General features: G+C 48.7%; 6 protein-coding genes across 6 annotated transcripts; 4 read left to right on the top strand and 2 right to left on the bottom strand.

Moving 5' to 3' along the window:
* Window positions 1–835: 835 nt before the first annotated feature.
* On the bottom strand, window positions 836–2063 carry VTN00DRAFT_7870 (uncharacterized protein; the record flags this gene model as incomplete). The annotated part of the gene is made up of 3 exons (XM_069434661.1): window positions 836–1191; window positions 1285–1450; window positions 1899–2063. 3 exons carry the CDS (start codon window positions 2061–2063, stop codon window positions 836–838), a joined length of 687 nt encoding a protein of 228 aa, XP_069286136.1.
* A 714-nt stretch (window positions 2064–2777) lies between these two features.
* On the top strand, window positions 2778–4611 carry VTN00DRAFT_7869 (uncharacterized protein; the record flags this gene model as incomplete). Its single annotated transcript, XM_069434659.1, has 4 exons — window positions 2778–2950; window positions 3265–4021; window positions 4109–4414; window positions 4519–4611. The coding sequence occupies 4 exons, from the start codon at window positions 2778–2780 to the stop codon at window positions 4609–4611; spliced, it is 1329 nt and encodes a 442-aa protein (XP_069286135.1).
* Window positions 4612–5537: 926 nt separating this feature from the next.
* Window positions 5538–6350, top strand: VTN00DRAFT_7868 (uncharacterized protein; the record flags this gene model as incomplete). Its single annotated transcript, XM_069434658.1, has 2 exons — window positions 5538–5716; window positions 5819–6350. 2 exons carry the CDS (start codon window positions 5538–5540, stop codon window positions 6348–6350), a joined length of 711 nt encoding a protein of 236 aa, XP_069286134.1.
* A 432-nt stretch (window positions 6351–6782) lies between these two features.
* Window positions 6783–7795, top strand: VTN00DRAFT_7867 (uncharacterized protein; the record flags this gene model as incomplete). The annotated part of the gene is made up of 3 exons (XM_069434657.1): window positions 6783–7276; window positions 7344–7509; window positions 7661–7795. The coding sequence occupies 3 exons, from the start codon at window positions 6783–6785 to the stop codon at window positions 7793–7795; spliced, it is 795 nt and encodes a 264-aa protein (XP_069286133.1).
* A 5563-nt stretch (window positions 7796–13358) lies between these two features.
* Window positions 13359–13844, bottom strand: VTN00DRAFT_7866 (uncharacterized protein; the record flags this gene model as incomplete). The annotated part of the gene is made up of 3 exons (XM_069434656.1): window positions 13359–13421; window positions 13510–13567; window positions 13690–13844. 3 exons carry the CDS (start codon window positions 13842–13844, stop codon window positions 13359–13361), a joined length of 276 nt encoding a protein of 91 aa, XP_069286132.1.
* Window positions 13845–15037: 1193 nt separating this feature from the next.
* VTN00DRAFT_7865 (uncharacterized protein) lies at window positions 15038–18397 on the top strand (the record flags this gene model as incomplete). Its single annotated transcript, XM_069434655.1, has 4 exons — window positions 15038–15079; window positions 15153–15377; window positions 15446–17820; window positions 17881–18397. 4 exons carry the CDS (start codon window positions 15038–15040, stop codon window positions 18395–18397), a joined length of 3159 nt encoding a protein of 1052 aa, XP_069286131.1.
* Window positions 18398–21721: the final 3324 nt, after the last annotated feature.

The raw sequence follows: 21721 nt of genomic DNA, 5'->3' as shown, positions 1-21721 counted from the left end.
GCTCCGTTGATCTCTAGGCATCCATGCGCATCTGGTGAGTTTGGATGACGCGAGGTCGAATCCAAACTTCGATGAGCACAGAAAATTGTGTGACGATGTGTCTTCCGTACATCACCGTATGCGTGTCCCGGTTGCCTTGAGGCTATGGCCTACGCCGGAATTTTGTTTGCATTTTTATTCTATTTATTTTTTATTCCTTCGTACTCTCCTCTGCAATATTTTTTCTTCTTTGGCTTGTGGTCGGCTTTTTATGATTTCGCTTTGATTGATACCAGACTTGGGATTGGGGTCTTAAGGCGTTGCGATTATGGGGCATTGCATGTCATCATGTCACGTCTGGGCTGTACAAAAGCTTCTTCATTCCTTCTCTGTTTCCTTGATTTCTGTGATCCAAAATACTTCCTTTTTAAAAATCTCTTTGTCTTTCGGCCTCGTTGGGCGGCCCTTGGGAGCTCCCTATGCATTTGTTGATTTTCTATCATATTCTGCTTGACATTTTTCTTTCGACGAAATATTTTTCAATTCCAGCATTTCCACTCTATTTCTATCCTTTACATACCATTTCCTTTATTGGTAGAGTCGCATCGTGCGCGCACCTACCTAGGTACCTGAGTTTTCAAGGTACACACCCACTCAGACACCTATATATAAGTCATTTGTTCTGATACCAACTTCATCTGCGTGCTTACTCTTGTAGTTGTATACGTAAGTCCTTTGTAGTAGTCCGTCAGGCTTATCAAACCTCAATTATGGATAGACTACAAGAAGAGAATGGTAAAGTATCCAGTATGTCAGAACACAATTAACTTACTACTAGCAGCAATAACAGATACCTCTACTGACAATCCTCACACACCTGTCCCTGTCCCTGCTCTTGTCCTTGTCTCTGTCCCTCTTGCTGCTGCTCCTGTCCCTGTTGCTGTGCCTGCCCCGCAGCCCCCGACGCCGCCGTCACCGAACTCGACGTTCCCATCCCGGGCGTCGTATCTACATCCACCGCCACCGTCTCCGACGGCCGCGCCGCACCGGCACGACCACCGCCGGTGTTCTCGGGGCTCGAGACGTTTACCGCCGCAGCGGGCGCCACCTCCGCGCTGGCCTTGTTCTCCCGACCCAGCGCGCGGTCTACGTGGCCAAGATCGCGGCCCGGGTCGACGATGTTCCGGACGAGGGATTTGAGTTGTTTTACCTCTATCATCACCAACAGGCATCGTGGTTAGTTTTCTCCGGAGGAGGGGAGGAGAAAGAAGGTGGAGATGAGGGGAGAGGATGTGGATGACTTACCAGGAAACCCACCCATAGACTTGCGATCCCAGAGGAGGGTTTCACGCGTGGAGAAGTCGTGCGGGGAAGCGTGGAGGATGGTGACGGTGAAGATGCCCCCCGTTGTCGGGATCAGGGCGACTTCGCCTAGGGAGGTGGAGAATGTGGAGAGGAGTTCTTGGGCGAACTGCATTTGTCGTTGTCAGTTTGTCATTACATATATACATATATATATATATATATTCTTTTTTCCTTTTCTTCGATTAAAAGTTGGGATTGGGGGGGAGGGTCAGTTCTTGGATGGATGGATGGATAGGATTGATATGGAACGATGGGATCTGAGTGCTGAATAGGTAGGTAATGCCTGGAAGGTAATTGGAAAATAAATCCGGGGTATATAATGTAAAAAAGGATTTTTTTTAAAAAATAAAAACACACATGATGAGTTAGAATGAAGCAGAAAGATTACCAGAATCATCCTGGAATAGAACCCAGATTGGATGGAAGTAGATAAGGTGCAAAACAAATACCGCAAAGGTTCAACTGCGACAAAACTCCACCAGAAAAAAGAAAATTCAATCATAAAAAGAATAAATTGATAGAAGAAGAGTGATGAAAGAGAAAAAGGTACGTACATACGCCGCCCTCAACATCCACTTGCACTGCGTGCAGTACCTGATGGTGACCCGCGGCAGAAACACCTGCGCCGTCGTGAGGCCCGCGCCCGCGCTGCCCTCGGCCACCTGCTGCTTCCGCTCCGTCGGCGTCTGCTGCTCAATCGGGGGCATTGGTTCGGTCATTTTCGTCTGGAGAGTACGATCTGGAATGTGATTTGAGATAAATGGTCTATTAAAAGTAGTAGTACTCCGCGCGGAGCCCTGCAGTTGATGGTTGGGTTTGGAGTGGTTGGTGACGGTTAATCAAGGTCGCCACTATCGGGTCGGTTCTTGGCGGAACAAGGTCAAACGCTAAGCAATGAGATCTCCCCTCTGATTAAGCAGGTCAAGATAACCACTGCTGGACGTTTTCGGGGCGTTTATTTGTCTAATCAGACTTGCATCACTTGCAGACAACGAGATCTTACTTGCAGAAAGCCAGACCGGGGATATTTGGTCTGCATGTACAATTCAAAAATTTCTGTGGAGTACAGGGCTACTACATTTGGCAAGATGCTTTCCGCCCCAACTTGACTGAGATGGAAATATCATGACGGGTGCAGAGTGTAAATCGCAGTAAATCAGAATTGGGTTGCGACGAAGTTATGACCTCGGGAGGGATCTAAAAAAGATCTATTTGCTCGACGTTAGTAGCAACGAGAGGAACAGTTGTGGTTCAATCTGGGTCCGCCGCTAGCACTCGTCCTCCCACTCGGATCATCCCACCCGGCTCGCGTCTGCCATTTCCTATCCACTCCGCGCAACACCACCGTACGTACAACTGAATGAGAAATAAAAAAAATTTTTTATGCGCATATGTCTTCTTACTGAGATAACCGGGAATAATAAAAATTGCCAATGGTGCCATCTTCAGAACCCCCGGGTGACGCCCACTATCGGCCGTTCAAATGCCAGCATCCTGGATGCACGGCGACTTATCGCCGCAAGGAGCATTTGACACGGCATGCCGTTCGACATTCCCAGGATCGAGTGTTGAAGTGTGATGAGTGTGGGAGTGTGTTTGACCGGAGGTGAGTCTGGATGGATTTGCTGGGTTCGTTGTATTGGCTTGAGAAGGAGCATGGGATCAATTGTTCTACCCATGCCCGATATCCTGGGTTGAAGTTGCAATGATAGACTTTCATACCTAGCATTTTTCTTCTTATTGTCTAGTATTTTTTTCTTCATCTTCATCTACATTTTACAATATTGGTTTGTTCCTATCTCTTTGGCGTCTCATACTCTAGTAAGGAACTCGTTGTCAACAGTATTATCCTTACCCATTGGCAAGCGTCTATTCTTTGGCTTGTATTTAATTTTTATGCACTAGACTAACACTATGAAGCGATACTTTGCGACGACATAAAAAGGTACACGGTAAAGACAACGAGCCCAGTGTTCGGGTATCCAAGGCCTGCAATCGCTGCCGCACCCAAAAGACGAGATGTGATGGGAATTTCCCCTGTGGCGCATGCCTCAAGAAAGGCATTTCTTGTTCTTTTGGACGAGAAGGACAGAGTAGCGGCCAGCAGAAATACGAAAGAGATGAGAACGCCTCCACGGAGGGTGACTCTCATAGTAGTAAACGACGACGGCTGAATTCCTCTTATTCTCCGATAGTGGACTTCACTCAAGGGAGAGAAGATGGGGAAAATGCGTTGTCAGTAGATGCCTCGGATGGCGCAATGGGCAGCACAACTGTTGCACCCGTCGCCTTCAGCGACTGTCCTAAAATCAAAGAGAAACTCCTGCAACATGAGGAACGCCTTCGTCGAGAAGGCATGCATCTGGCATTGGAGACTCCAACACATCCACAGACAGAGGGTTCTCCATCTCGAAATTATCTCAAGAATCAGGTCCATTTAGACGACGATGATGCCATGCAACCTATCGATACCGAGTACTACGCTAGCTTGTACTTTGCGCATTTCCACCCGCAGTGGCCATTTCTGCATGAACAGTCCTTTCGACATAAACATGACCCTCCTGTCCTCGTCCTTGCGGTTGTGATGATTGGTCTATGGGTCACTGGGGAAGCTAGAGCGCGGCGTCTGGCGTGGAAGATACACGCAAGGTTGCATGTCCTGCTGAAGGAGCAGATCGTAAGTACCTACCTACTACCTAGAGATAACCTATCCAAGGATTCTTTCCTTATATATCTTCCGTTTTCGGCTCTAACATGATAATAGGCAGTATGGGATATATCAAAGGCCCAAAACGGCCGTGATAATGCCAGATGGCCAATGGCAACATACCAGTCTATCCTCCTTTACACCATCTTCGCCATGGTAGGCTGCAGTGGTTCCAAGGACAACGACTGTGACGAAGTACTTAACCGCATCCGTCCCATCCTGACGTCCCTCATCGAGACCTGTCGTGCCAAAGGCCTGTTCTTCTATCCGGCCATGCTCGCACAGTGCCGTCCCGACGATCCTATCATCTACTCCTGGACGCATATCGAGGAGGCAAAACGCTTCGCTCTGGCCCTGTTTAAAGTGAGCGTACTCTTTTCAAGTCTCATTGACGAAGAAGAAGATTATTCACCGTTGTCATTGTCGGACCTGCAGTTCCCGCTGCCTGACAACGGCTATCTATGGAGTTCGCGTCCGATCCGCGAATGGTGCCGCCGGCGGGACCTGCAGTTGAAGGGCGGGGCTGGGACGGAGGATCAGTGGATCAGCCGTATTTTTGAAGAAGCGAGGTCGAAAGGAGACAGGAAGGCGCAGCGACGGGCGTGGTTACGTATGGGGGCCTGGTTGGGCTTCTTGGCTAGTGATATCTGAGATAACCGAACGCAAGCTGGGACGATGAAGATGAGGTATCTGGCCAGTAATAGATACACGGTCGTACCATGTATACTACCTGCTACATCCTACCTAGTAATTCCCCATACGACTAATCCACTAGGTGAGTTGCCTAATAATGGACGAGTCCTAAAAAGCAACTGCAGATGTCAACTTTTAGGCGCCACAACCCCGATATCTAACTTGTTTATCGTATTGTTCACATGCTTGTTACGATCTCATACATAACAAGACACGCCAAAACTTTCTATATTTAATGGCAACGGCCTGTTGGATTGATTTTTACTGGATCTTGGACCTAACAATTTTGTGTACAGTTTATATACTTCTCTTCTGCCGTCTTTACCCAATGATCAATGATACAGCCCCAGCCACTTGAGATTGCTTTTTCATGGTTCTGTCTTGATTGCTTAGCCACATTATCTAGTCAGCCCTTGTTAGCTCCTGCAGAATAGACTTGAGCTAGCGTTTAGGCACCTCCGTACGCTTTTGATCATCGCCTCCACAAACAAGGCACCGTACGAGAGTGCCTATTCAGGGCTAGGGTGTACGTGCATGCGCTACTTTAAATAACCTTATCGCCTCTTTGCACCAAGTGCTGATATAAATAAGACCAGAGAGCGTTCTCTATATCTTATCACTCTCATCAGCACTTTATCTACGTCAAACTAAAGCTGATAAAACTTTACCTGGCGATGGTTCCGCCCCCCAAGAAAATAGCACATCTCCTCAAGTGGCTCCGCCGTAGACGTCGCCTACAATCTTCACCTGCGCTTCCATGGGAGCCTGAATCCATCGATATTGACGACTCCACATGCCAATTCAACGGGAAGCGCACCGACTACATGAAGCTGCCACTGCCCCTACGACCGCACTCCGTGAGGAATTGCACTGGAGCTTGTATGCAGAGAATAAGAATAATAGGAAGAAGGGAAAACCCGGGAAGGGTCATAGGCTGGAGGGATCGAATTGGCTGAGGACCGGCCGAATTGGGTAAGAAAATGTAACTGCTAGGTATCTATTCACAAGTCGATCAATGTATAGATACCTACTGGGATCACAGACTAACCCTTGTGACTTCAAAGCACTAAAAAGATACAAAGAAGCCACGCCTATCTTATACGGCACCAACACCTTCGCTCCTGGGCCTGACTTGAACCGCCTATTCCGTCTCTCTAAAGTTCTACCCCCGGGCCATCTCGCCCTCATCACCTCGATGGACATCGAGGTCTCCTGGATGTCGAAACACGCAAGGATCCCCGACATGGACGATCTGCCGCGCCAGACCTACAGGTCCATATTCCGCATCTTGCACCGCTCGTTTCCAAACCTGCGGAACCTGAGCCTCTTCTTCACGATGGTGCCCCATTGGCAACACGGACAGCGGAGGCTGCCGACGGACGAGGTCGAGGAGCTGTGGGTACGACCGTGGGAGGAGCTGGCGGCCAGTCGGACCTGGGACAAGTTGGAGTTCGGTGTTCCAGGGAGGTGGGTGCCGGATTTTACGCCCCGCGCGGATAGACAGAAGGACGTGCCGGAAGGGAGGAGGTTTAGACTCGTTGCGGTTGGAGATTTCGATATCCCGTGGCCGTTGGGTAGGTTTTATGCGAATCTGGATGAGGAGTGATGGATGGGGTAAAGTAGAAATCGACCTTGGTTTTGGAAATATCCTATTCACAAAGAGCATGGTTAATGGTGTTACAATACAATAAGGTATAGTAGGTAGATGTAGACACATGGAACACAGCATCACCGCTCCGAAATTAATAGCGGTCCGCTACTATCCGCAAAAGGCGCACGCACAGCTCTGCCAACCATTTCGATCTACATGTGAATTTTCATATATAGGCAGCAAAACACGAAAGGAGTGTTTCTGCATTAATTTGTTGACCGGATTCCCCAACTGGCATTTACCTCTTTTCAGCTGCACATGACAGCCACCTCTTGCCCTTGCTCATTTCCCTTTCAGATTGTAGTGTACCATAAATCACTTTCCTTTTCGACAGTTGTACCCACAAAAAAAAGGACAAAGCCTCATTCAGCAGCTCTCTTCATCAAAATGCACCCGGAACCTCTTCCTCAAACGGCCGGTCCATCGGGTCCATCTGGTCCATCGACGCGAGACGCGGTCCAGCGGCTATGGGACACCATCAAAGAGTTTTCAGACAGGGTAGAATTCACGGACCAAGAACTCGAAAATCTCGGTATAAAACGTGATTCATTCGTGATGGACAATGAGGACAAACCAGCCTTTAATCCACATTTCTTCGAACCTGTCACACAAGCGACCCTGGATGCACATCCTATTGGTCAAGAACAACTACAACGAGACCTTGGAGAGGACCCATATATTCTGCGTTACCATGACTTTGACGCCGAGGCTGCAAAGTTTCCGGACAGACTTGATCTCATACAGCAGCTTGCCCTCAGCCCCTCACAGTGCACACGAGAGATTTGGAACATCATCGAGTCAGACATTAGCAGTGTCCCCAGAAAGAACATGCCTATGTACTGGTTTGGCCTCGAAGATATCACTGGCTGGACTAGAGTAAAGTAAACTAAATCTAGGCGACCTTTAGCCGTGACAGCTTTCAAGTACATCTCGCTAAGACGTTCTCAGTGGCGGAATGGAAGAAAGAGTGGAAGACATAGATCCCCTTCTGGGTGAAATGGAAGGTTACATGGGCGACGGCTGGAGCACTGTATACCTTCAAGAGCAGGAGAGCTCTGGCGTACCCCATCTTGTGACGGTCGGTTGCCACGATATCGTTGGCAAATGGGCTCATGTATGGGGAGTTGATGCCAATCGTTCGGGGTATGAGGATCCGTCTACGCCAAGATGAGTTCAAGGGGCATAACCAAGCTCTAGTAAGTAGTAGATGCATGGTCCTTCGCGTGTCTTGAACTTCTAAATACTCACTGACCTCAACTCGACAGGTTTTGATGCTGTCACTTAGTGGTCAAAAGCAAGCACGCCTCCTCCACGCGCACATCGATGAAGATACGGGGATGCTGGTCATCCGGTGCAGCGACTATTTCAATTCCGAACGAAAAGCTACTGCCCACATGTAAATTCAGCCGTTGGCCCGTCTATTTTTTTCATATACGGACCTACCGCTATACATTGTACCAGATTTAAGTAATTCATTATGATGTCATTATAAATACAGGTATTAGGAATAGATGCTGGAACACCTTGGATTGTTTCCTAACCCGCTTACCACCCGATGCCTTCTTGGAATTGTCCAACATAAATATCATCAAGAAAGATGAGTCAGGATTATGGGATTATGGAATTTCGTTTCTGAAACGTGGGACTCGACATTTCCGCATTTTATTGAATTCACTCCACTTGTAATTGATCATGATGTGTCACCTTTGTAAGACTTAACAGAGAGAAGAGAAGTGCAGTTTGGATGATCTCTTCGTACTGGAGCAACAGGACCCTCTCAATTGGCTCTTTAAGATCATATGGTAGAACGGGAAAGAGAAGTGTCATGTTTCTTCCATCGATAATCCACCCAACCATCTCTGCTGCCTCCTGCGTCGTGAAGTTTAAGATGCAGCGGTCCTTCCTATATGCCCCCTTTGACCTCTACACTGGCATGTATTTTCTCAGAGTCCTTCACTGGAAAGTAGCGGTCGGTAACAGTCAATATATGCTTCAAACTCATCTAATGTAAACCCGGCCTTCAGAGCAATTTGATGACCGGTCCACTCGCTCATTGGCTGTTTTGAGGGTTAGTTATTTACTGCGTCTTTATCCAGCTTTTTTACTTCACTTTATTCTTCATCTGTAGCTGTCTGAGTATATGAGACGGTATTCTCAGATTCTTCTCCCTTCATGGTTATACCAGGTTTGGTGGTCATTGGAGATATTCCCTGCATCTACCCCTGAGAAGGAGGATAGAAGGCCTGAGAACGCCCCCTTCATGCTTATCGCGTGAAAATCGCGCTATGCACGCCCAGCGTGTTGTTTCCCACAGCTGCGGCCGAGGAGGCGACGGGCACCGATGTGTCATGGACCCAGTTGAAGCCGTCCTCAATCCACCACTAGATTCTTCTCGGGAATTTACCTAGTTTTTCGAACTCCACGGCGAGATTTCTTTCTTGAGGATCCCGGCGTGAACCATATTTGGAATATTTTCAAGTTGTCATGCTATCCCCTCTGGCGTGTGTCAAAGACTTTGAAGATTTCGATACATTCCTGGGTATATTGGATCAATCCGATGGATAATAAGATCGGTTTCTGGCATCTCTCGGATATCCTCTCCAATTATGTAATACTCCTGGAGCTTTATCCCAGCGCTCAGATTCGATCTGGGTTAATATCATATTAGAATCATAATCATCTAACTTTCACACAATACAACTGCTGCGTTCCGGTAACCATGTATATATAAGTGTTCACCACATCCCACGACTAGGTTTGTCCCTTGCCTTTATTGATTAGAACGTTGGATCGACACTGGGTATTGATAACGATTTCTATTTCAGTCATGAGCGGCCAGCTATAGTCAGTCTTTTTCTGACCTTGTCTTGCACGGCAGAGTTTGAGAGGGATTGGGGGTCTATCATAAAGGAAGAACTGCAGCTTTTAGCTGCGCGAAATGCCACATGTCTTCCGAATTTCTGGCGTCGTTTAATCTGTCTCGGAAGTACTGGTCAACTTTGGGCTTGGGAAGTACATACAACACGCTTTATTGCATTTTGGAGTCTTTTAGGTTCAGCAACAGCGCCATGTACAGGGCCGCTTTCGGCTGCGGCTCAACGGGCGTCTATAGCCGGATTTCTCATCCTGAAAGCCCTTTGGGTTCCGGGAAAAAAGAAATATATGAGCTCAGCTATCGGTAGTCAGCTTTGATTGTCCTCCAGATTCTGCGGACCTCATACCCTGAGAACCGCTTGGATTCAAATAATAAACTGCCTGTTCTTTCATCCACTACCCATGAATCTCTTTTTGTAGTTCTAAGCTTCTCAGCTGCAGTGTGATGAGTTTCTGTGGGTCCACAATTCCTAGTCTGACTAAAAGGGCTGGGGGTTTGAGATTGATTTGTCCAGTACCTGACATCATCCACCTGTACAGGCCCCCTTTTTTAGGGAACAGAAGGAGAGTCGGTATCGCTGTGTCCTTATTCTTCTCCAAGTGGAACTTATCATGGATGGCCGTGCCCACATAAAGACCCAATATGGAGTCCGTCTGCTTGTGGAAAGTCGAATCCTTATGTACTGTACAACATACCTACCTCTCGTTTTATGAGCTGTTGTAAGTTGAGGCAATGCAAGAAATTGATGACGACTTGGCTCCTTTCACCCTTCTTTCCAAGAATCGATCTTGTGGAACTCTGGAATCAAGCTTTGATAGATTTTCTGAAAAACAAACAGTTGGACCAGCCAGTTGCAGGTGGCTCCAGAAGGGCGCGTGCGTCATCCATGTATGCTTTTAAGGAAAGTATTTTTTTTAAAGGGGACTTCTTTTGCTCCCTGGACGATATATCCGATCACACAGTGAAATTTTTTCCAAACAGCGCCACTTATAATGCGATCCCTTCAAGTGAGCCATTGGCTCAGAATGATTAGTCGTCCCTATAGGCTGACACCACCTTAGTGATATTGAGCAATATGTCAAACGGCACCAGTCAGGTCCTCTGTACTGCCCAACTCTCCATTACCTTTTTTTTTGAGGCCATCCATCCAGAGAGTAGGTACTTTTCTGTCTTCACGCTGACGACCACCCAATGGTCCATTCAAATGAAGGAGGCCCGATTGAACCATTCAAATAATTCAATTTGATTCTGTTTCTAGGAGTCTGCTGTCATATGTGGGGTTCAAATCCAAGTGATAAGGAGGAAAGGATCATTCTTTAGGCATAAAGGATGGGAGGTATGGGATATCAGCAGGTGCGATGGTCCATTGGTGTATGTAATACTTGAACAGAGGAATAAATAAATTCTATTCAATTTAACCTGACACTGAACGATACACAAGAGTAAAAAGAATGATTACCAAATTAATCTGTGTGCTATCAAACCATTCCGAGTGGCGTGCTTGCGCTGCGGTCGATGAAAGTTGCGATGGGGATGTCATAGTCAGTCCTCTTTGGCAAGTTGGTTAAATGTAGAATATATAGAAAGATAAGAACTATGAATGTGTCAATGTTTCAATTGACTTGACCTAGATCCAAGAAGACTCTGAAGGAGTGGATTGAATCGGTGCAGCGTGGCTTGCTGGCTGTGGATAATAAATAGCAAGTAGATTACACGGATATATCAATGTCCTCTTGTAAAATCGGAGTGCTCTCCTACGGAGCGGTTGTTCATATCTTTTTAGCCGGTATCTAGGTGATGATCATAAACCCGGCTAGGGCAGATAGTGACTCTTGCGTGGTTCGCTTCGTACTGCTCAGTGCTTCCAAAATGGAAGAAATTCGGTAAAAGGGGCTGATAGGAAGATACAACATTCGCCTGCGGCATTAGTAGCAAAGCTGGAGCCTAGGGATCATTCGTGCAATTGGACTGGCATTTATAACAGCTCTCTAAAGGTAAGTAATAATAGGTGATCTTCAGTAGACATCTCACCCCCGCACACAGCTTGGCATTTAGTTGACGGGTCAATACTGAAGTGCCGTTGAAAAAGCTAAAGCTGGACCATGGAAGGGCCCACAGTACTTAGTAGTTATAGTCGGAGTGAAGGGATAAATAAGTATATCACTCGCATAGAATCGAATTCACTAGATTAGACAGAATTGAATTCTAGACCCGGCGACATAGTAAAAAAGGAAGGATATTGGTCAGAACAGATTCATCTTGACAGTGAGAATCTGGTTCTTGAGGACTGAGAAGGGGAAAGAACGCTGGAGTTCATCCAAATATATAAATAGAAATTAGGATATGCATATATATATGCCGAGCCTGCGGGCGGCTAAGAAGTAAGTGCTAGCACGTTATAGATAAAAAGAAAATTCTCATAGACCATCAAGATTCACTAGATCAGGCAGTGAATATTCTTGAAGTCTTTCTCCGAAAGAGGAAAAAGAAGAGTAGTTAGGTAGCTAGGTACCGAAATAACCGATATATAGCACACACGTAAGTCTCCATCAAGTCAATGCATCGGATCAGTCACAATATATCGATTGCCCCTCCTCTATGTATAGCACGGAGTAGATACGTAACACCCCACTGCGGATCAAAAGGTTCCAAACTTAATGGAATAACGCACGGGAGTTGGAACGCATGAAGGCCCGAGAGCCGGAACGGGAGCGGGAGCGGAGTAAGTTAGTTAGCTACGGATAGATATCAGGTTTTTGATTTTTCAAAACCACCATCGACATCATATCATCATCATGCTTCGAAACGAGTCGATATGTCAGCTGCAATGATTGACAAGAAAGTTGCCAAGAAACGCCGGCGCTCGGGGATATACCCTAAATTAGTACGGAGATGGGCGGGACTTTCTGACGGGGCAGGGAAAAAAGAAGAGGGAAAAAAAAGAACGCCACCGAGGGAAGCTAGGGGACAAAGAGGTACTTTATGTGCAGCTATTGAAACAAGTGAATATAATATGCCATGCGACTTCGAATGAGGGGCATCGCAAGTCTGAATGGAGGTGAATAATAGTAGAATATGCCCTGATCAACAGCTGCTCAGCGGCATAGGGAATGTTCTCTCTAGATTCTAGGGGGTGTTGAAAAGGGGCCGGCGACCGTTGACTTGCGCAGGGGGAGTCGCTCGCGCCGGCGCGGTGCGGTCACTGCGCCGAACTCCGGCCCCATTCGCGACCATAGCCCCATTCTTTCATTCCTACGGGAGGCTTAGGGAGGCTGAAGAGCAAAAGTACCCCCTGGAGGCCGTTTTGAAAACAGAAACATGTTACGGATCGATAGCCGATCATGTTACAGGAACAAAACTACACAGTTTCAAGCTGGATCAGGATGGAATGTGACAACCTACGAATCTGTTATTCAAGCTATCTGTGACGGGGAATATTTCTTGTTCCGGGTATTAACTAGTATTGTTGGTCGTGGTGCGCGGGTCTCCTCCAACACAGCAGAATGTACTAAGATATTTTACATGGTAGAAAAAGGGGGAATAAAATAAAAAAAGATGTTTGCCGAAGAAAAAGGCGGAATCGACATCGCAAACCTCCCTGCAGACTGCCCTGTGAGATTTTGGAAAAGCGAAAAACTGGCGGATCAGATACCATTGAGACAAAGGAAATAAATTTTTTAAAAATTCGATCGGTGAACGTCGGGGGTAGAAGAGAAGAATAAAAGATAGAGAGCATCCTCTAGTGCGTCGAAGGAAAAGTTGTAATATAAAAATCGCGCTAGTAGTTCCAGATAGATGGGGTGTTGTATTAATCGATCGGCGTCTCGGAAGTTTCGTGGAGAAGCATCGCATTCCCCTCCAATTAACAAACACCCCGTCCCGTCGTCGTGGAACTCCCGGTCGAAATCCAATCCAGTCGTGGTCGGTATGGTTGTGTAAGGTCGTGATGAGGAAGAAAAAGGAGGCGATGCGAGCATGCTGGGAGGATTCGGATACGGGAAGACGTCATCGAGGTATGATGGAAAATAGACAAAAAAAGAAGACCAAGTCGGTCGAGTAGAAAAAGACGTCCAATGATCATGAGGCCGTTACATGACGGTACAGCAACCGCTCGACTGCTGAGGAGCGTACGGGTCCTCACGCTTGTCAACCTGGTTGCATTGGTTAGTGTTGGTGTTCGTCGCGTTCGTCGCGTGCCCCCGTATTCCAGATCGAGGAGCAGGAAGCCAATCAACATACCTGACCCCATACAGAAGGAACCATAAAGTCTCTTGTGTTGTTGCAGTAGTTTATGAGCCTTTGAAAGGAGTAACAGTCAGCAAGGACTCCTGAGGCTAATATGCGATGAATAGCGGGCGAAAATGGATGGCAGGTAGATAGGGCAAGAGGACGACCGCGCAGATACGAGGGGAGACTTACGACATGGCAGCCTCGGACACTTTGACGCGAGGACGATCCAGATCCTCCTTAAGGCGGCTGTTGAGCTCAGTCAAGCGACGATACTTGAGATCTGCCATGCTCTGCTTCTTGTTCTTCGCATCCCCCCCAGATCGGATCTCGTACGGAGTCGGCATCTTGTCAGGTGAGAGGCACCGTCGTCGGTCGTCGTCGGATGAAATTCAGAGTCAGACTGGCTAGCAGGAGACAAAAAAGGGCACGCTTCGTGGCAGGGCAGTGAGTCGCAGTCTGTGCTGAACGGAGATAGAGAAGACAATTGAACTACAGAGAAGATTAAGAAGGAAAGTGTGATGATGAAGAGAAGAGAGAGCGACCGTGACTTGAGGGGGGGGGGGAGGGCGGTGGTGAGGAAAGACAGGGACAAGGTCTTCAGAAGGGGAGTATTCTTAGCCAGCGAAGGCGACGAGGAGATGAAAGGGCGTTTTGGGTCCGGGCGTCAGGCAGGCCGCGAAAGCGCAGCGAGCGGGCGCAGAACGAAACAGACAGGGGAAGCCCCTGGCCGGCCGCGCTGGGGCCGGTGCGCCGCCGCCCCAGAAACCCGGGCCTGCGAAACGCCCGGCGCTGCTGTGGGTCACGTGTGCCGGATGCCTGCCAGACGACACGTGATGGACATATCCAAGACGGCAAAGACGTCCTAGCTGTGCAGTATGGAGTACGGAGTAGATGGGGTAGACTTCGACCGTATGGAAGCACGACAGGTACAAGTGCCCGTCTGTCTGCAGCGGCTGTCCTCTCCAACAATGTCCATGGCAGAGCCAAGCCTCAAGCCGCCTGGCAGCTGATCTCCTGCTGCATAGTTGTACAAAGAAATCCTGTCCAACGACCAACGTACTGGCATGCAACCGACGACATCTCCTCCTACAGTACGGTCAAGAGACTCGGACTTTGACTCTGCATAGACGCCTCTGCCCTGCACGGCGGCAAGGCGAAGATCTTAGCCAGCGTCTGCTAACCGCTCTCAGTCGGTGAGCAGCCCTTTGAGGCTCTGTGTCGACTGCGGGATGATCACGTGACTATACCCGCCGCAGTCGCTTATGCGCTAAAGTGGGAACGCTGGCGCTCCTAGGTTTTTCGCCCGCGATTCTCGCACAACGACGCAAACTCCAGTCAGCCGCGACCTCCAAATTACGCACAGGTCCATCACCGGCCCTCGAGTAGCAGCGTCGTAGAGCACCTCCGCTATCGACTTCTGCTGCTCGCCTGTCCTCGAGAATCTCGCCCGCGTCGAGTCGAGGTCTTCAACCGCCACCGTCAAAAGGCCGTGCTTCGTTCCCGCTAGACCGCAGTCCGAAGGGGCAGGTTGCCCACCATGCCTCCTCCACCGCATATCAAGCCCGAAAATGTCCTCAAGGTACGATCCTCCGACGCGCTATGTGAAAAGGAACATGTGTGCAGGATGATAGCTGACACTGGTGTGTGTACAGAGGGCCCAAGAACTTATCGCCGTGGGCCAGGCCCCCGCCGCTCTGACGGTCCTCCACGAACATGTCACCTCCAAGAGGACTCGTAGCAGTCCTATTGCCTCCCTTGAGCCGGTGATGCTGCTGTTCGTCGAGCTGTGCGTCGATCTCCGCAAGGGAAAGTCTGCCAAGGATGGCCTCTATCAGTACAAGAATATCGCCCAGAACACCAACGTCGGAAGCATCGAGGTAGGTGAACTTCAGGTGTGGCAACGTACCCCGTGTACAGAGGCTGACTATCTGTGTTTTTGATACAGTTGGTCCTCAAGAGGTTCATCGAACTTGCAGAGCAAAAGGTTACGGAGGCGCAGGCCAAAGCCGACGAGATCCAGTCCTCCCTTGAGTCGGCCGCACCATCCTCCAACGTCGAGGATCTCGAAGCCATCGAGACTCCGGAGACTATCCTCCTCGCTACTGTGTCCGGGGAGCAGTCTCGCGACCGCACCGACCGCGCCGTTGTGACTCCCTGGCTCAAGTTCCTGTGGGAGACTTACAGAACCGTTCTGGAAATCCTGAAGAACAATGCGCGCCTCGAGGTCATGTACCAGACCACCGCCCTGCAGGCCTTCCAGTTCTGCTTGAAGTACACCCGCAAGACCGAGTTCCGCAGACTCTGTGAGCTTCTCCGGAACCATGTCCAGAATGCTGCCAAGTACTCCGCCCAGATGCATGCTATCAACCTGAGCGACCCGGACACTCTTCAGCGTCACTTGGACACGCGCTTCCAGCAGCTGAACGTAGCTGTGGAACTGGAACTCTGGCAGGAGGCTTTCCGCAGTGTGGAGGACATTCACACTCTTCTGAGCCTCAGCAAGCGTCCCGCGAAGAACATCATGATGGCGAACTACTACGAAAAGCTTGCTCGAATCTTCCTCGTCAGCGAGAACTACCTTTTCCATGCTGCCGCCTGGAACCGCTACTACAACCTGCTGCGTCAGTCCGCAGCCGCTCTCGCTGCTGGCCAGGGCACCAAGAAGGAGAACCCCTCTGTCACCGATGCCGACATGACCAAGGCTGCTTCGTTTGTTCTCCTCTCGGCCCTTTCCATCCCTGTCATCAGCACCTCCCGCTCCCGCGGTGCGCTGGTTGATGTGGACGAGGTCCGCAAGAACAAGAACACTCGTCTCACTAACTTGTTGGGTATGTCCCAGCCGCCAACTCGGGCCGCCCTTTTCAAGGATGCCTTGAACAAGGGTCTGCTCAAGCGTGCTCGCCCTGAGATCCGTGATCTTTACAACATCCTGGAGGTCGACTTCCACCCTCTGTCTATCTGCAAGAAGATCACCCCGATCCTCAAGCAGATCGGTGCCGATCCAGAGATGGAGAAGTACGTTGTGCCTCTGCAGCAGGTCATCCTCACCCGTCTGTTCCAGCAGCTGTCTCAGGTCTATGAGTCTGTCGAGCTCAAGTTTGTCTACGAGCTCGCTCAGTTCCCAGACCCGTTCCAGATCACGAAATCCACGATCGAGAAGTTCATCATGAACGGCTGCAAGAAGGGTGACCTTGCCATCCGCGTTGACCATGTCTCCGGTGTTCTTACCTTCGATTCCGATGTCTTCTCCTCCGCCAAGGCCCTGCACCCTGGAAGTGCGGCTGGATCGGCAGAGAGCGAGGTGGGCACTGTGCAGCGTCTTCAGAACACTCCTGCGGAGATTGCTCGGTTGCAGCTTACCCGTCTGGCCAAGACTCTGCACATCACCTGCATGTACGTTGACCCGTCTTACAACGAGGCACGCGTCCAGGCCAAGCAGCTTGCCCAGGCTCGTGCCCAGGCAGGAGCTGAGAAGGAACATGAGGAGACTCTGGCTCGCCGTGTCATCATCGAGAAGAAGAAGGAGGCTGCCACGGATGCTCTTCAGAGGAAGCAGAGGGAGGAGGAGACCCGCAAGCGCATCCGGACTCAGCAACTCCAGGAGGCTGAGAAGCAGAGACTCCTTGATGAGCACAGGGAGCGAGAGAAGAAGAGAATGAAGGATGAGCAGGACCGCATTCGCCAGCAGGAGCTGAAGAAGCAGCTGGAGGAGCTTAAGAGTGGTGTCAAGGGTATCGACATCGGCGAGATCGATCTCCAGGAGCTGGACACTAACCGCCTCCGTGCTATGAAACTTGCCCAGCTGGAGAAGGAGAAGAACGAACTCAACAACCGCATCCAGATCACTGCCAAGCGTATCGACCATCTGGAGCGAGCCTTCCGTCGCGAGGAGCTCAAGCATATCCAGGAAGACTACGAGGCACAGAAGAAGCGTGACATGGAACTCTACGAGAAGGTCAAGGAGGAGACGTTGAAGGAGGCTGAGCGCAAGCACAAGGAGGATGTCGCTCTTAAGCACCGCCTCAGCCGCTTGGTGCCGCACTTCAACAGTTTCCGCAAGGAGCTCACGGAGAAGCGTCACGAGGAGTTCGAGAAGCGTCGCAAGGCTGCTGAGAGAGAATTTGAGAACAAGAAGAAGCAGCGTATCAAGGAGGTCCAGGAGCGTAAGCGTCGCGAGAGGATGGAGCGCGAAGCTGAGGAGAGGCGCAGAAAGGAGGAAGAGGAGCGTGCTAGACGCGAGGAGGAGGAGAGAATTGCCAGGGAAGAAGAACAGAGACGCATTCTGGCTGAGAAGAAGGCCCAGCGCGAGGAGGAGAGAAGGTCAGTTCCATCCTTGAAAGTAACAGTCCTGCTTCTTCAATTAACTAACCCGTTGTACAGGAAACTCGACGAAATTGCCGCCAGACAGAGACAGCGAGAAGAAGAGGCAGAAGCTCGCCGCGCTGCCCGTAAAGCTGCTCCCGCTGCTGCTCCTGCAGCTGCTCCTGCAGCTGCGCCTGTCGAGCCACCGACCCGTACTGAAGAGCGTACTGCTCCCCGACTCAACCTTGCTCCACGTACCGGTGCTGCTGGACCGAGCTGGAGAGAACGCCAGGCCGCAAAGGAGGCTGCGGCTGCCGCCGAGGGACCGAAGGAAGAACCTACGCTTCCCCGCAGGCCCGGTGGCTACGTGCCTCCTCACCAGCGTGCTGCCGCTGCTGGCCTTACTCCACGTGATGCTTCTCCGGCTAACGGTTCTACCGACCGCTATGTTCCCCGTCCCCTCCGTGAGTCGAGCGCCGCCCAGCCACCTTCCAGAACGCAGACTCCGGCTGCCGCTTCAGACAAGCCTGAAGAGCCGAAGACCACGCAGAAGTGGGTGCCAAGGTGGAAGCAACAGCAGCAGCAGCAGAGTTAGAGGGCCAGCTGTCGAGATCGTTAGCTTTTAGTGTATCCAAGCTTACTTTGAACGGTTCGACTGGGTTCCCTTCATAGTTCTCTTCTTCCATCATTCTTCAAATTGCACGTGTCTCTAAAAGAAGTTGTTGTCTAGTGGCTAGTTTTTTTTTACGACCGTCTAACTGTGTCATTTTCCCATTAAGCATGTGATGTTTTTTCCATCAGCATGAAGCCATGTTCTCATTCTCGAAACCTTTGCGATTTCTTTTGGCATCTGACGTCTCATGAAGATCTGAGACCTCGGGCATCCGCGCTTTAAAGGAAATATATCCTGGAGAAGTGTGGAAAGGATACGATCTTAGATAGTGGTTCATCTTGTTCCAACGACTGTTTATGAACAGGCATCCATGGTTTTTCATGTTGACGTCTTCGGTGTATGAAAAATAAACTTTTTTCTGTAGTCCAGTGTCAGATTCGTAATGCATCTATGTACTCCTGTTATGTAAAAAGTTTCCCCAGCTACCCTACTCTTCGTGTCTTAGCAATCAACAATCATCTTGCTAGTACTGCTGCAAGCATAGCGGGATATACTATGTTCTGTTGTATGATCCAGCCTCGTCTTGCCACAAGCAGGTGTTAGTTCACAATGAATCATACTCCGTGCGAGATACGATAACGTGATTTAGCAAGAGTAAGTCAGGTGTACGAACAGACTCCAGTATATCTTTCGAGTTTTGTCAGTGAAATAATTACATAGCTAGCTCCTTAAGTCTTGAACTTTTGGTGGTACACCCTCCCTGCAGCCTGCAGCCATCTAAGGTGCTACCATACATCTATTCACTAATTTTCATAGTTCTGTATCCTACCATACGGCTAAATACATCATTCATTTCGAAGAATTAAACCGGTAAATAAAGTCCAGTGAGGTCTTGGAATCCAGGTACAGTACTTGTAATTAGTAAGTAGTTGTGGCCTGCACAGGGCTAGCCCGACCTGTACATTATGGAAATGCAGAGACAGTGGAAACGAGTGTCACTGGCAGCTTTCTCGATTCAATATTAGTAGATATCGGGTGAAGAAGGGGGTTCCCTTGGCACCATTCACCAGTTACCCCCAACTTCTGCGGAATAGAATGGGTATTTATTTCCTCGCAATGGAAGACGCAAGAGTCAAATCATCACTACGATTCATACACATCGCGATCTGAAAGAACGTCTCACGTCATATACATCTACTTGCGGAGCCTTTGATTGTCCGTACGCGATTTCGTGAGCAACATAAGTATATAAATTGCGATTCTAAGCATTTCAGGGTTCCTTTCCATATGCATGTACAGCGTTACCAATGCCGTGCGAGTTCTCTGGTCAATCACTAATATGGACCTCCCGGAAGTCGACATCAGTGAAGACTGGGATGGTAAATTTATATACCTTATGCATTCATATATTGAGTCCCAACGTATCTTGTACTCTTTTCCTTTCTCTAGTAGATAGATCGTTACCTGCTAGCTACCTACTTACTTTCTACTTACAGCATCTAAGACTATACATACATCTTCTGGGTTTCTGTCTACTGTTTGATGATTCCTAGTGATAATTATCGTGCGGAAAGACTGTTCTCAGCTCAACGATTATTGAGCATCTGCGTCAGAGCCAAGAGAACATTTCACAGTTGGGAGAATTAACAATTAACTCACCTTCATACTGCACTTTTTTTTTGACCCTACCCACCTAGACTATCCCACGTTTACAGGAACCACAGTATTTCTCAGACGATCCAGACCACCTACGCCTCTGCCTCTACCATATGTACCTAAATAGCTTGCGGATAGCAATTATTTTTCACTGGGTACTCGTTTATGTTTAAATATATGGAAGCAATACCTATTCTACCCTCATTTTCATCTATCTTCTAGTTAACTAATCCCGATATTGATCATTGTTGGCTTTAGAATCTTAGCACATATACAGGTACCTGCTTTCTCAGTTGACACCCGTTACAGACCTCTCTTCCGTCCTTTTCTTTGTGGGAACGAGTCATGACTTGAGATCAGACCGCCGGGCGCAACTATCACTAGACTCAAGCCTACCTATATACTTGACACATTAGTTCAATGCCAAAATTATGATAAATGGCCATATAACGCTGTTAATACCGAAGGTTAGTGCTCAAAATGCCAGTGGAAACAAGACACAGGCCATTGTCGAAGTCAAACGGAGGCAAAGGATGTACCACAGTCCAAACCTCGAAATGCAGGAGGCGGCAGAGATGGTCGGTTGGATTATGAACAATGGCCACCGACCAGATCCAGATCCTTCTCTGATGGGCCGGTAAGTCCACCAACGACTATATCGCATTTATTGTTATCAAAATTACTGATGGGCACAGGCACATTTTGGTGTCCCAGACAAATAACTAATGAAATCTGGGTCGCGTTGGACACTTCCGTCTCGGCCTTTGAGACAGTGCCTGTGATTTGGCGATTATATTCCACCAGCCTATCACAAGGTCATCGAGGTGCGACTTCCCGATATTTCCAGACTGTGTACAAAGGCCTGCATTTAATGGTGGACTCGCTCACATGGTTTACGCTACAAACCCAAACCACCCACGGCGATGAAACTGGAGTTATCTTGACGAAACTGAAGTTACCTCCCCGAAGAGATTATGTGCATGGTTTAACTCTCTCTTGGGCCAACAGATATCTGACTGGAGACTAACAAAGACTGGAGAACCGACATCTTTGTTGAAAGATTCCTCGTCTTCATCCAAAGACATATTAGAGAATTTTAAATATTTCTACAAGGATGCCAGTGTTCATCTCCCCATACGGCGATCAGTGGAAGTCATATCACCTTCCGTTCTTGGTACCCTCCATTAGCAAGACATGCAGAAAACTGGTTTTAAGGCTTCCCACAGCCCTGTAGCCATAAAAGGCACTCTCCTGCCCTTTTTTTCCTTCTTAAGATGCTTATTGGAGGAAGAGTGTATATACTTTCTTTTTTTTCTTTTAGATCAGACCCTGAGCCCTACATCAAGTCAGTCTTCAGATTGTAAGTCATCCAGCACTGTTATATGGTCAGCTAGTAATTTTATGCGCTGACGTCTACAACTTTTAGCTTAGATATCCTTTTCTGTGAGTGCCTCTTAGTATGCTCACAGACTATAAAGGAACATACTAACCAGTGCAGAAGACCATCAATTCCACCTATCTCATCACTGCATGAGTCCTTCTGAAACTACTTAGTTGGTTTAGAAGAGTGTGCTGACTCCAGTATGGGACTATCCACACCTACTTTTAATTTGTGAGTATTTCTTAAAAGGTGATCAATTGCTAGGTGGG

Source organism: Thermoascus crustaceus (assembly GCF_041956765.1).
Source record: "Thermoascus crustaceus strain CBS 181.67 unplaced genomic scaffold VTN00scaffold_5, whole genome shotgun sequence".
Taxonomy (NCBI): domain Eukaryota; kingdom Fungi; phylum Ascomycota; class Eurotiomycetes; order Eurotiales; family Thermoascaceae; genus Thermoascus; species Thermoascus crustaceus.
This window is presented reverse-complemented; position numbering and strand designations above follow the sequence as displayed.